General features: G+C 31.7%; 1 protein-coding gene across 1 annotated transcript; it reads left to right on the forward strand.

The window, feature by feature from the left end:
- Positions 1-608: 608 nt before the first annotated feature.
- On the forward strand, positions 609-6,922 carry LOC118044239 (disease resistance-like protein DSC1). The gene is given in 8 exon segments (XM_035052467.2): positions 609-811; positions 1,291-1,671; positions 1,673-1,839; positions 2,889-3,165; positions 3,168-3,980; positions 4,128-4,427; positions 4,531-5,988; positions 6,127-6,922. Coding segments are annotated over 7 exon segments (4,080 nt in total). The 5' UTR covers positions 609-811; positions 1,291-1,350; the 3' UTR covers positions 6,871-6,922.
- The last annotated feature ends 7,227 nt before the right edge of the window (positions 6,923-14,149 follow it).

A 14,149-nucleotide genomic window follows, 5' to 3' on the forward strand; every position in this document is an offset into this window, starting at 1 on the left:
TTGGGGCAAGCCATCTAATTATAAGTTTTTTTTAGCTCATCTTTTAATGGTTACATCTCTTTTTTTTTTATTCTCATGTTGACTACATTCACAATCACACATGTGAGTTTTTAATAGTTAAAAAAAATATATTCTTGGTTGCTTTTGAGATTTGAAAGAAACTTGGATATACATAATTATTTTGATTATTAATTATTATTTTAAGTTAATCTTTGATGCTTTAAATTAAAAAAATAATAATAATATAATTTTACAATTATATTATTAAATTTGACTCTAATTATATTAAATTAAATAATTTGTTGAGATTTTAATAGTGTGAAAGATATAGTTAAGAGAGAGACCAATGACACTTGTCATTTTTTTTCAGATTTAAAAAAATATTTTTGAGAATATATATATTTTAACAAATGATAATATATTTTTTTTGAATAATATGAAAATAATAAGATATATTAAAAAAATAGATTTTATACAAATCATTTTAAAAAAAAATTTAAAGATATGTCTCCTTCGCCAGTAAACTACTTGACCAATAGTTAGGAATTGTCTTCCCTTTTAACCCCAACATAGCCGTTCCAAATTTAATGCGTCCTCGGTGATAGAAAAGGACGAGGCATTGACATTTGAGTCCCCAAAGTCTTCTTTGCGTATCCATTTTCCATGGAAAAGATCATCTTGTGACGTTCTCGGTCCCTTGTTGGAAACAAGAATCAGTGTTGTTTTTCTTCTATGGTTTCTTGGCTGACTGAAACATCAAACAAGAAAGTTGCTGCCGGACCCCTCTTACTGTCTTTCCTGTATCCACTCTGTAAGTCCAAACTCTTTTCTTCTTTCCACTTAGTAGTACTCAAACTGATGCTACCGTTAGTTTTAAGGTTTGAGAATTGGGTCTGTTTTGTTTGTTTCTTTATTTCAATTATCAACTCTCTGTGGGTTTATTGATTGAGATTGCATGTTTATTTGATAAATGAAGCGTGCTGTAAAGCTCCAAGTCTCACGGTTTGCCTTTGAGTTTAGCTGAATGAAAGATTTATTTGCTGAGATTTAAGTAAAAAAGTTATTTTCTTATCAAATTATCGAGCTTAAGCCTAAATTTGAGCATGGTTTCTAACTTTCTAGTCCATTAACTGCAAGCATTCCCATAAAATTTTTGAATCCTTGATATTTGTAAGGTGGTTTTCAGCGTTTAGTGTTTAATGAGTTTAGTGATTTGTCCTTCTCTTAAAATTCTCGACTGTTGTTTAGTGTTATCGACTGTGATTTATATCCTTAATTTTTCTTTACTAGGTGAAAAAGAGAGCATCAATGAACTTTTAATTTCAAGTGATTTTCTGCACAAGCTAGTGAATGTCGGATATGGCATCTTCTTCTACAACTGCTCAACAATGGAAGTATGATGTATTCCTCAGTTTTAGAGGCAAGGATACTCGTGACAATTTTACCAGCCATCTCTATGATGCCTTATGTCGTAAACAAATCAAGACTTTCATAGATAATGATCTTGAAAGGGGTGAAGAAATTGAACCTGCACTGTTGAGAACAATTGAAGATTCAAGAATTTCAGTAGTGATATTCTCAAAAGACTATGCATCTTCGCCGTGGTGTGTGGATGAATTGGTGAAGATACTGGAATGCAAGAGAACATGTGGGCAGATTGTTTTACCAGTTTTTTTATCATGTAGACCCATCTGATGTGGATGAACAGAGAGGGAGTTTTGGAAATGCATTTGCTAAACTTGAAAGAAATTTTAAATGGAAGATGGACAAGGTTTCAAGCTGGAGAGCTGACTTGACAAATGCGGCCAATATTTCTGGATGGGATTCACAAGTCACTTGGTAACCTTTTCTCTCTATTCTATACCATTTGCAGGTTTCACTTGAATACGTGAATATAAGTATTATTTGTGCCATTTTTAGCATGCCCATTTTCTAATATAGCTAAAATTATGCATAATGTTAAAAAGGCTGATTTCCAATGGGTATGGAACTAGCTAAGGGTTGGAAAATAAATAAGAACAATAAAGTTCCCTTACTTTGCACTTTTAAGAATTTTGAAAGAATGCAAGTTTCTTTATTTTTAGCTGCCCTTGAAATGATGGAGTTACCGTTCCACATTAAATTTCAAAACACTAATTAGACAAAGGGGCTAAATGTTTTTGAACGCGGTAACAGAATCTGCCATTGTTCTTTACTAATAAAAGTTTTTTAAGAATCAACACTTGGCAATTATCGAATTACTAGCTTAGTACATTGTTTAGTTAGGTGAAGTAACTCGATCCTTTTTGAGGTAACACATCAATTATATCAGAATTAAGTATTTCTAGCATTATTCAGTATGCAAACCAAATTATACTTGCTCATCATGAAATGGTCATTTAGTATAGTCGCTTAAAAGGGGCAGTCCTTTGACATGTTCTTTAGCAATTTAATTAGTTTATGTTTTCCAGTTTAGGATAATAACTTTAAAAAGCATAAATTTATTTCACTTAAAGGTTATAATATCTCAGTTTGAGCTTTTAAAACTGATTCCCATGTTAATTTGAATCCACAGAAGGACTATTACTGTGGTGGAACTTAATTGCCCAGTCTTGTGTCACCGCACTTCTTGTGGGTTTACTTGTGCAGAATTATAACTTTTAAATTGTATATGTTCCTGGGACTTCTAAATGAGCCTTAAAAATGCTATGCACTGGTGAATTTCAAGAAACATTATAAATTTAAGAAATTTGACTTAGTTGCTACAAGCGTAATGATCACAAAAATTCCAAATGAACTCTTAACAAAAAAATAAAAAATAAAAAGGTACTGAGTTATCTTCATTATTCTATTTACTTTTTTTTTGGATAACTTTTGTTTTACTAACACTTGTTCCTTGTATTTGGCAGGCCCGAGTCCAAACTTGTAAGTGAAATTGTGCAATTCATTTTGAAAAAATTGAACCACACATCATTAGGTGATTCTAAGGGCCTAGTTGGGATAGATTCACGCATTGAACGACTCAAAACACTTTTATGCATTAGATCATCTGAAGCTCGTATAATCGGAATATGGGGCATGGGTGGTATAGGTAAGACAACCATTGCTGAAGCTGTTTTCAACAGTATTTCAAGTCAATATGAAAGCTGCTGTTTTATTACCAATGTAAGAGAGAAATCGGAAGAATGTGTGGCTTGATTCGCTTGCGAGAGGAATTCCTTTCCAGAGTATTAGAGCAGGAAAATCTACGTATTGACACTCCACGCACGGGATCCACTTTAATCAAGGAAAGGATCTGGCACAAAAAAGTCTTAACTGTTCTAGATGATGTGAATGATGTAGAACAAGTGGAATGTTTAATTGAAAGGCATGATATGTTTGGTCCAGGAAGTAGAATTCTTGTAACGTCCAGAGATAGACAAGTGCTTAAGAATGTGGCTGATGAAATATATGAGGTCGAGGAATTAAATTGCAGTGAAGCTCGTCAACTCTTCAGTTTGTCTGTCTTCAAAGGAAACCACATTCCAAAAGATTATATGGGCCTATCAATCAGGGCAGTAAATTATGCTAAAGGAAACCCATTGGCTCTTAAAGTTTTGGGTTCCTTTCTTTTTGACCTAAGGAAAGAGGACTGGGAAAATGCATTGAATAAACTTGAAAGAAATCCTCAGCTGAAAATTTATAATATGTTGAAAGTAAGTTTTGATGCACTTGGTGATGAAGAGAAGAACATATTTCTTGATATTGCGTGTTTCTTTAAAGGGAAGCAAATTGATTACGTGAAGAGAATACTGGATGGTTGTGGTTTCTCAACAAATATTGGAGTTTTTTTTCTTGCTGAAAGGTGCCTTATTACTATTTCAAATGGAAAGCTTGAAATGCATGATCTGGTGCAAGAAATGGCTTTTGAAATTGTCCGACAAGAATCCATAAAAGAACTGGGAAAACGTAGTAGGTTATGGAGTCCTAGGGATGTCAATCAAGTTTTGACAAAAAATATGGTGAGTGTCATGTATGCGAATGCTTAATTTCTTTCATTTCTTGTTTCTTTTGAGAGATTTGGTCTATGAAGTTTGAAAGCATTCACATATGACCATGGATTTGTGTTACTTATCATGCTTTATTTTTTTCCTTGCTGTGATCTTTAGGGAACTGAAAAGGTTGAAGGGATATTCTTTGACACCTCTAAAATAAAAGAAATCAAGTTAAGCTCTAAAGCTTTTGCGCGGATGTATAATCTTAGATTGCTCAAGATTTATAATTCTGAAGTTGGAAAGAACTGTAAAGTGTACCTTCCTAATGGTCTCAAATCACTTTCTGATGAGTTGAGGTATCTCCATTGGGATGGATACCCTCTGAAATCTTTGCCATCCAATTTTCATCCAGAGAACCTTGTTGAACTTAACCTATCACACAGCAAGGTTCGAGAACTTTGGAAGGGGGACCAGGTATGGTTTAGTCACTACACATGTAATCTTTCTCCTCTTTCAAATGAATTTTAAAATGTACAGATACTAATGTTTTTTTGTTATCAATACAATGATGGAGCAGAATCTTGTGAATTTAACAGAGGTCAACCTTAGTAATTGTGAGCATCTAACTACAATTCCAGACCTATCAAAGGCTAAAAATCTTGAGAGATTGAATCTTCAATTTTGTACAACTCTGAAAGTGGTTCCCTCATCTATTCAATTTCTAGAGAAGCTTGTTGATTTGGATCTGAGAAGCTGCACAAGCCTTTTGAGTCTTCCAAGAATCATTAAATCAAAATATCTCAAGGCTCTTAACCTCTCTGGCTGCTCAAATCTCAAGATGTACCCAGAGACTACAGAGCATGTGATGTATTTGAATTTCAATGAGACTGCAATCAAAGAACTTCCCCAATCTATTGGACATCTGAGTCGACTCGTTGCTTTGAATTTGAGGGACTGTAAACAACTTGGGAATCTTCCAGACAGTATTTGTTTGTTGAAGTCTATTGTTATTGTTGATGTCTCTGGCTGCTCAAATGTCACCAAGTTTCCGAGCATACCAGGGAATACAAGGTATTTATACTTGAGTGGAACTGCGGTAGAAGAATTTCCATTTTCTGTTGGTCATCTCTGGAGAATCTCTTCTTTGGATCTGTCCAACTGTAGAAGGCTCAAGAATATTCCGAGCACCATTTATGAGTTGGCATATCTTGAGAAACTTAATCTCTCTGGCTGCTCCAATATCACAGAGTTTCCAAATGTTTCGTGTAATATAAAAGAGCTGTATCTGGATGGGACAACAATAGAAGAAATCCCATCGTCAATCGGGTGTTTTTACAAACTTGTTGAATTGCATCTACGAAACTGTACAAAATTCAAGATTCTTCCTGGGAGTATCTGCAAGTTGAAATCTCTGCAAAAGCTCAACCTCTCAGGTTGCTCTCAATTTCAGAGATTCCCGGGAATTTTGGAGACAATGGAATCTTTGAGATATCTTTACTTGGACAGAACAGGCATAGAAAAATTACCCTCACCAATTAGAAATCTGAAGGGGCTTTGTTTCTTAGAATTGGGAAATTGCATATATTTGGAAGGAAAATATCTTGGTGACTTGCGATTGCTTGAGCAGGATGTGGATTTAAAATATTTGCGCAAGCTAAACCTCAGTGGTTGCGGAATACTGGAGGTGCCTAAAAGTCTTGGCTGCTTAACCTCACTGGAAGCATTGGATCTGAGTGGAAACAACTTTGTTAGACTGCCTAAAAATATCAGTGAACTCTCTGAGCTGCAATATCTTGGCTTACGCCATTGCTGGAGGTTTGTATCATTACAAAAACTTCCCCCACGGCTTGCAAAACTAGATGCACACAGCTGCACATCTCTGAGAACAGTCCCAAGCTCATCAACTATACTTGATGGAAACATTTTTGAATTCATCTTTACTAATTGTCTCAAGTTGGATGAGACTGCACGCAACAATATCATGGCATATGCTCTCTTGAAAATTCAGCTATATGCCAAAAGACTTTACAATGAGGTCTCTCTCTCTCTCTCTCTCACACACACACGCGCGCGCTCGCACGCACACACGTGCAATCCCCGTACAATCCCATATTATAATCTCTTCTCTCGTTTTTTATTGGAGGTAGAGTTGAGCATGTTTTTCATGATGCAGATTTCATCAGTAGCTGCTGGGGTATCTAGTTTTTGCTTCCCTGGATGTAAAGTTCCAGCGTGGTTTGTGCAGCAGAATTCAGCAGCTTCTGTGACAATTCAGCTGCCTTCACATTGCGCTAGTTGTGAGTTATTGGGTTTCATGCTGTGCACTGTTGTTGCATTCGAACCATCTTATGACGACTCTGGTGGATTCCAAGTTAAATGTACGTACCATTTCAAGAATGACCATGCTGATCCCTGCGTTCTCCATTGCTACTTTGCCAGTCACTATGGCTCATTGCACAAACGATCTATCCAGTCAGATCACCTATTTCTTGGATATGATCCTTGTTTGAATGCTACAAAAGATTTTTGGTATGGTAATTTCAGTGAAGTCTCAGTTGAATTCTCCGTGGAAGATATGGACACCAACCCCTTGCATTATTGTCATGTGAGCAAGTGTGGGGTTCGCCAACTATACACCCAAGCAGAGAACTATTGCGATTTTATCTTGCCATACCGTCGGTTATTTGCAGCAACTCCAACGGAATCTGGACAGCTTGTACAACAATTATGTGTAATTTATCTTCCAAAGGAACAATTCACTAATGCCGGCGTGGGAAAAAACAAGAGATGCCATGATAACAAGCGTGACAATGAGGCGGAACCCGGTGGAAGTGGCTTCAAGAATGGTGCGGAATCTACCACAAATGACTTGAAGGTTTACAGTCGGAGACCTAAAAGGTTCAAAGAAATCAAATGAAATTGTTTCATGGCCGAAAGAACTATATGGAAAGTATTCCAATAAAAGCTTTCTGTAGACAACTAATTTGAAATCCATTTGCTTATTCTAAGAGAAAGTGATTACATTTCAAAAGGTAACAGCTGAAATGTAAATAAAGATATCTGGAGCTGTTTGAAATTGAAATTGCAGTAAATTTTATTTTGGAAGTATTTTAAAAATGTGTTTTCTTAAAAAAAAATAAGTTAATCTTCTATTTTAGTGTTTTTTTAGTAATTTTAATATGCTAATATAAAAAAAAAATATATTTTTTGATATATATTTAAATAAAAAATATTTTAAAAAAATATCATAAATTATAATCCTAAAAATACACTTAGAAATAATAATATAAAAATAAAATTAGCAAAACATTTATCGTGCGTGTACTGTAATTATACACTACTTGAATTGATTTTATTTTTCAATTAATTATAAATAGAAATAAACATGAAAACTTTATCATCAAATTAATTGATAGATAGATAATAGAAGAAAGAGATCACGACGAGGGTGCGGTTAATTAGGGCTTAATCTATTTATTGTTTTTTGAATTAAAGTGGTAGATGATATGTTATTTGTTTTTTAAATTACAGACCACCTATTGTTTGTAAAAAATAGAAAATTAAGTGTTATCATCCACTCTCGAACTGCAAACTGCATCATATCACGTGTGCCACTGCCACATAACAAGAAGATAATTATTATAAACTAACTAAAAATACATATTAACAGTAAACCATCATAAAAAGTCTTTGCAGGGTAATATATATAATCAAAATTATTAAACGACTTTAAAAGTTATATTGATAAGGGAAAAGCAACGAGTGCTTTTAGGATATTCATTCACCATTATTTTTTAATGTATTTCTTAGACTTCATTTATTATTGAATTATACTTGAAGTTTACATAAATGATTTTAGGTTTGTAAGACTTGAACTTGTAATTAAAAAAAAAAACAAATCTAGAACCTGATTAATTAAGATATAACCCTCAAGATTACTCATAAATTATTTTTAACATATTTTTTGTTTTTGTGTTTTAAAAATGCTTTTAAAAAAACTAATTACAGGAAAATTGCTTATATATATATATATATTATATTATCACAAAACTCATATTAATGACAATCTAAAATCATATGTGGTAGGAAGAATGTTCTTTATACCCATAACTCTATAACTCTAGGCAACTTGTGAGAGCTTATAGATATATAAAAAATATTGAACCTTAGGGTAAAGGATTCTAAACACTTCTTCTTCTACTTCTTCATCCTTTTATACCAAACCTCTATAGTGTCCTTAATCCGAAGACCCTGAGAAAAAGACTTTTTTTTTTTTTTTTCGCTAGTCTACTACATATTAATCATCATCTAACAAGAAAACTAATCTATCTTCGCTGTGAAACGTGAGCTTATACCTTTTGTAAAGGTTTCCATAACCTCATTAATTAATTAGAAAGCTGCTTTAGTAGTTCTTAGGTTTAATCTCTTATTTTAGTAGAGTGTGACATAACTTTAACATCCTTTTGTTATTTATTCAGTTGGATTAATTTGATAATATAATTAAAAAAAAAACAATAAAAAATGAACTAAAAATCTTTTGACAATGACTAACTTCAAAAAATAAAGGATTAACAATATCATGGAAAAAATCATTTTAATAATTGTAAAAGGTCTCAATGATTCTATTTGATCACAAAAAAAAATTAAATGAGAATGAAATAACCCCATTGAAAGAAAAATGAAGAAAGAATAAGACCTTAATTTCTAATAAATAAAATATTGAAGGATAAAATTAAAAATAAACATTAATTCCAAAATTCCTAATATAATCCTCTAGACCACCTAATATGGACGGTCACTCAAAGTCCTAGTTCATTGGGATGGTCTCTCTCCTGCTGATGGGGAATTCACTGATGAATTGAAGCTGCAGTTTTCATAATTCAACCTTGAGGACAAGGTCAGCTTCAAGGAGAGGCAATTGCTACCAGCTAGAGGTGTTAAAAAAAACTGACCAATCGATTAAACCGAAAAAACCGAGAAAAAATTAACCAAAAAAAACGAACCGATAGAAAAAACCGAATAAACCGATTAAAAAATTTTAAAAACCACTCGGTCCGGTTCGGTTTCGGTTTAAGAAGGCTTAAACCGATTAAACCGGACCAAACCGAACCGGTTTAATTAAATTTAAAAATATATATAAAAAGAAACACTAAACCTAATAATAAATTAACCCAACACCCCACCCCCCGCACTAAACCTAATAATAAATTATCCCCCCCCCCCCTCCCCCAAAACTTTCCCGCCCCCCTCCCCAAAACCTTTCCAGCTTTTCCCCATTTCCCTTTCCCTTTTCCATAATAAATTAACCCCCCCGCCACTAAACCTAATAATAAATTATCCCCCCTCCCCCCAAAACCCCTTCCCTTTTCAGCAACCCCACCCATCCCCCCCTTCCCTGCTCTCTCCCCCCCTTTCCCTTTTCCAGTGGCCTTACCCTTCCCTTTCTCCCTCTCCCTCTCTTCTGGGCACAAGAAAGACTTAAAACAACTCATTTTCTCTTATATTGTTGCCTCTATTCTCTACTTTACGGGATGCTATTGAAATCGTTGTTTTAATATAGATAGATTCAGTGATTATGATTCAATTAAGGGAGATCTTTCAGATCTCAACCGGAGAGCTTGGATTCAAAGGTTTCAACAAGGATTTTTTTGAATGTGATTCGGCCAAGTTTGTCAAGTGATTGTGATTGGGCCAAGTTTTCTCTTATTTAATTGATTTCGGTTTTTCTGGTTTCTAAGGTTAAAAAACCGACCCGAACCGAACAAAACCGGTTCGGTTCGGGTTATATTAACAAGGAATAGTATTTTCTGGTTCGGTTGAATTTTTATGTTAAAACCGGACCGAACCGGACCATGAACACCCCTACTACCAGCTGAAGAAGATGAAAAGAAGAAGAAATTAATCCTTCAAATTCAAACTGACATTGACGTTGCAGCCTCCTACGCACCGTTTCATTTTTGTCCTTAAAGTGCACCGTTTCAATTAGCTAATTAGGGTCTTTTTCCCTTAGTTGATTTACGCACCGTTTTGTTAAAGTTACTCCATCTCCTGAATTTTCTTGGGAACAATTCTAGAAAGGGGTTTCAATGGCTGAGGTCACTACTCTTTCTCCATTTCCTGCCAGCTAACTTACCCACTTCCACGGGTAATATATATATACTAGTTATATTACCTGCGCGATGCGATGCGGGTTAACTTTTTTTAATAAAAATATAAAAAAAACTAAAATTTAAAAGTGTTAAGTTTTTTTGTAAAGCTATATCTAAGAGTCTTGGATTTGGATGCAACATCTAACCTAAAAATAATATTTATAATATTAATAATAACACTAATGAAGAAAAAGAGAAAAAAACCAACAAGAAAAAAAAACTAATGAAGAAAAAAAATCTAAATTAATTGAGTTAATCCTTCAAACCAGGTTAACCTGTCAAACCTGAGATTTATATCATAAAAGTTTGATAACTAAATTGAAAAAAAATAAATTGATGGGTTAACTCGTCAAGCCTAGGATACGTGTCATGAAATTCTGATAATTAAATGGAAAAAAATTTAACATTAACAAATTAAACTAAACAAAAAAAATTAATTAAAAAGAAGAAAAATAAAAATTCTGGGTTAACCCATCAAACTCGGGATCTGTGTCATGAAAATATGATAACTATATAAAAAAAAATTTAACATTAACAAACTAAATTAAACAAAAAAAATTCATTAAAAGAAAAAAAAAACACAAAGAAAAAAGCAAAAAAAAATCCATAAAGGCATAAAAAACAAAAAGAAAACAAAAAAAAAACTAAAAAAAAAAACAGCTTAGAGTATTTTAGTATATGTTATTATTATTATATTATTATAATTATAATATATAAGTTCAACGAAAATAAAGGGGTAGAAAAAACAATTGACGGGTTAACCCGTTAAACCCGAGATATCTATCATGAAAGTCTAATAATTAAATAGAAACAAATTTAACATTGACAAACTAAATTAAATTAAACTAAACGAAAAAAATTAATTAAAAAGAAGAAAAACAAAAATTCTTGGTTAACCCGTCAAACTTGGGATCCGTGTCATGAAAATATGATAACTAAATAAAAAAAATTTAACATTAACAAACTAAATTAAACAAAAAAAATTCATTAAAAGAAAAAAAACAAAAAAAAAAGCAAAAATAATCCATAAAGGCATACAAAATAAAAAAAATAAAAAAACAGCTCAGAGTATTTTTAGTATATGTTATTATTATTATAGTTATAATATATAAATTCAATGAAAATAAAGGCGTGGGGAAAGCACGCATTTTAGAACATTGTTAATAGTATTTCTTCTTCCTTTTTTTCAGTGATTTGTTGTAATGTGGGAAAGTTTGGGAGATGATGCACAGATTCAAACAGCTAACTTACTTTAAGACAGTATATTTCTTGTTTGTCTTAATCAACACAATATTTTTAGTTAATATTTTATTTTAAAACAAAAATATTTTATAATTGGTAAAATAAATTAACAAAAAAAAATCAAAATATTATATTCATATGTTTATTTCCTAAACTAGTCTTTCCCTCTACTTAACCTAGGGAATGTTTTTCCCGCTATGCTACGAGGGATCTAATTTTTTTAAAATTAAAAAAATTAAAATATTATAAATTTCTTTTTAGTATTGTTATTAAATATAAAAATACAATTATTTTTTTAAAAAAAATTATTTAAATTATTTGTTTTAATATATATTTTATTTATCTTAACCAACACAATGATTTTAACTGATTTTTTTTTGTTAAAAACAAAAATATTATATATTTGTTAAAGTAAGTTAACAAAAAAATATCAAAATATTATATTTATATTTTATGTGATCAAAAAATAAAAAAAATCCTAAATGTGATAAAATTGTTTTTAGAGTACATTTAAAATTTTAATTATAAAACACTGAGTTTAATTGAATCTTCATGAATAATAATAATAATGGGTGGGGGGGGGGACAAAAAATTCGGGCTAGCACCTAACCCTAATCTATTTATTTGTTTTGGATTAAAGAAATAAATGATATATCGTTTATCTTTATTTTTTTTTTAAGTTACAAACAACATTATATGTAAAAAATAAAAAATTAAGTGCTGTCATCCACTTTCAAACCGCAACCTGTATCCTATCATGCGTGCCTCTGCCAAATACCAAGAAGAAAATTATTATAATCTAACTAAAAGTATATATTAAGATTCTTTAGCAAGAGGCACCGTCTAAAGGGCTCGGACGCCTCCACACTCTTTTAGGTGTCATATACTCCTGCTCATTTTTTTTTATTTAGTTAAATATAAAATTTTCCCCTAACTTGATAATTACACCAAAAAAAAAAATCATACTAAAAAATCTAGAACACCCCTTGTCTTCATAATTAAATGTTTTTATTTAAAGGTATGTTGTTCATTTCATGGTGTATTTTAATTATTTATTATTTTTTATATTTGATATGTCAAATTGCTCCTTAGCTTAAATTATAATAATAATAAAAACTATTTTAAAAATATGAAAATACCTCTTTTATGGTTTAGACTTTCTGCTTCCAATAGTATTTTAATTGTTATACTGTATAATTAATATACGAACAAACTTTTGTGTCCCTAGTTAATTTCAAAAAAGACAAAGGGGCCATGCAGAAAAACCTTCAATGCTTTTGAAGCCATTGCCAAATTTTTCTAGGAAAGGGTCAAAAACATCATTGGAGTATTCCATTGAAGAGATGCAATTACATCTCTCGGGGGTTGTAACGGTGCAGTAAGTCTAAGTAGAAATAAAAAATGGTTTCATGGTGAAGTTGCAATATTTCGACCGTTAAGGTTTTTTAATCATTAATTTAATTATAATGGTAATCATGTAATATTTTTATATTTTTTGTCGATTGAGTTTTCACGGGCTCAACTTACTATGTTGACATGTAAAGTGTCGTTTCTGAATCTATAAAGAAAAAGTGAAATCTCACATATCATCCCTTATATTAAATTATTCTAGTGGATTACACATAATGATATCGTTTTTTCGGTCACTAAAAATAATAGAAAATTATTCTAGTGGATTACACGCAGTCCATTATATTAAAAAAAGAAGAAGAAGATCTGCAAAATATCATCCCTCGGGCGACCCGGTGGGTCGACCCGGGAGACCCGGACAAGACCCGGGTTTTTTTTTTTTTTTTAAATATGGGATAAAAAAAATTGGTTTAAATATTTCAACTTAAAATGATAACATAGTATCATTTCAAAGTGGGGTTAAAGCCTTTTTCATATATATACTCTATGTTTACATGAAAAAATCATGTTTTTTCAATGTGGGATTTGAAACCCATTAGTATATATACTCTATGTTCCCAAGGAAAAAATCATGTTTTTTCAATGTGGGATAAAAAAGTTTAAATACTTCAACTTAAAGGGATAACATAGTATCTTTTCAATGTGGGATTTGAAGCCCTTTCAATATATACTCTATGTTCCTATGAAAAGTTATGTTTTCAATGTGGGATTTGAAACTCATTAGTATATATACTCTATGTTCCCAAGGAAAAAATCATGTTTTTTCAATGTGGATAAAAAACCTTTTGGTTTAAATACTTCCACTTCAAGGGATAACATAGTATCTTTTCAAAGTGGGTTTAAAGCCCTTTCATATATATACTCTATGTTTACATGAAAAAAATCATGTTTTTCAATGTGGGATTTGAAACCCATTGGTATATATCTTCTATGTTCCCATGAAAAAAGTTATGTTTTTTCAATGTGGGATAAAAAACATAGAGTATATATATGAAAGGGCTTCAAATCCCACATTGAAAAGATAATATGTTATCCTTTTAAGTTGAAGTATTTAAACCAAAAGGTTTTTTATCCCACATTGAAAAAACATGATTTTTTCCTTGGGAACATAGAGTATATATACCAATGGGTTTCAAATCCCACATTGAAAAAACATGATTTTTTTCATGTAAACATAAGTATATATATGAAAGGGCTTTAAACCCCACTTTGAAAAGATACTATGTTATCTCTTTAAGTTGAAGTATTTAAACCAAAAGGTTTTTTATCCCACATTGAAAAAACATGATTTTTTCCTTGGGAACATAGAGTATATATACTAATGGGTTTCAAATCCCACATTGAAAAAACATGATTTTTTCATGTAAACATAGAGTATATATATGAAAGGGCTTT

This window comes from Populus alba, chromosome 19 (assembly GCF_005239225.2).
Source record: "Populus alba chromosome 19, ASM523922v2, whole genome shotgun sequence".
Taxonomy (NCBI): Eukaryota; Viridiplantae; Streptophyta; class Magnoliopsida; order Malpighiales; family Salicaceae; genus Populus; species Populus alba.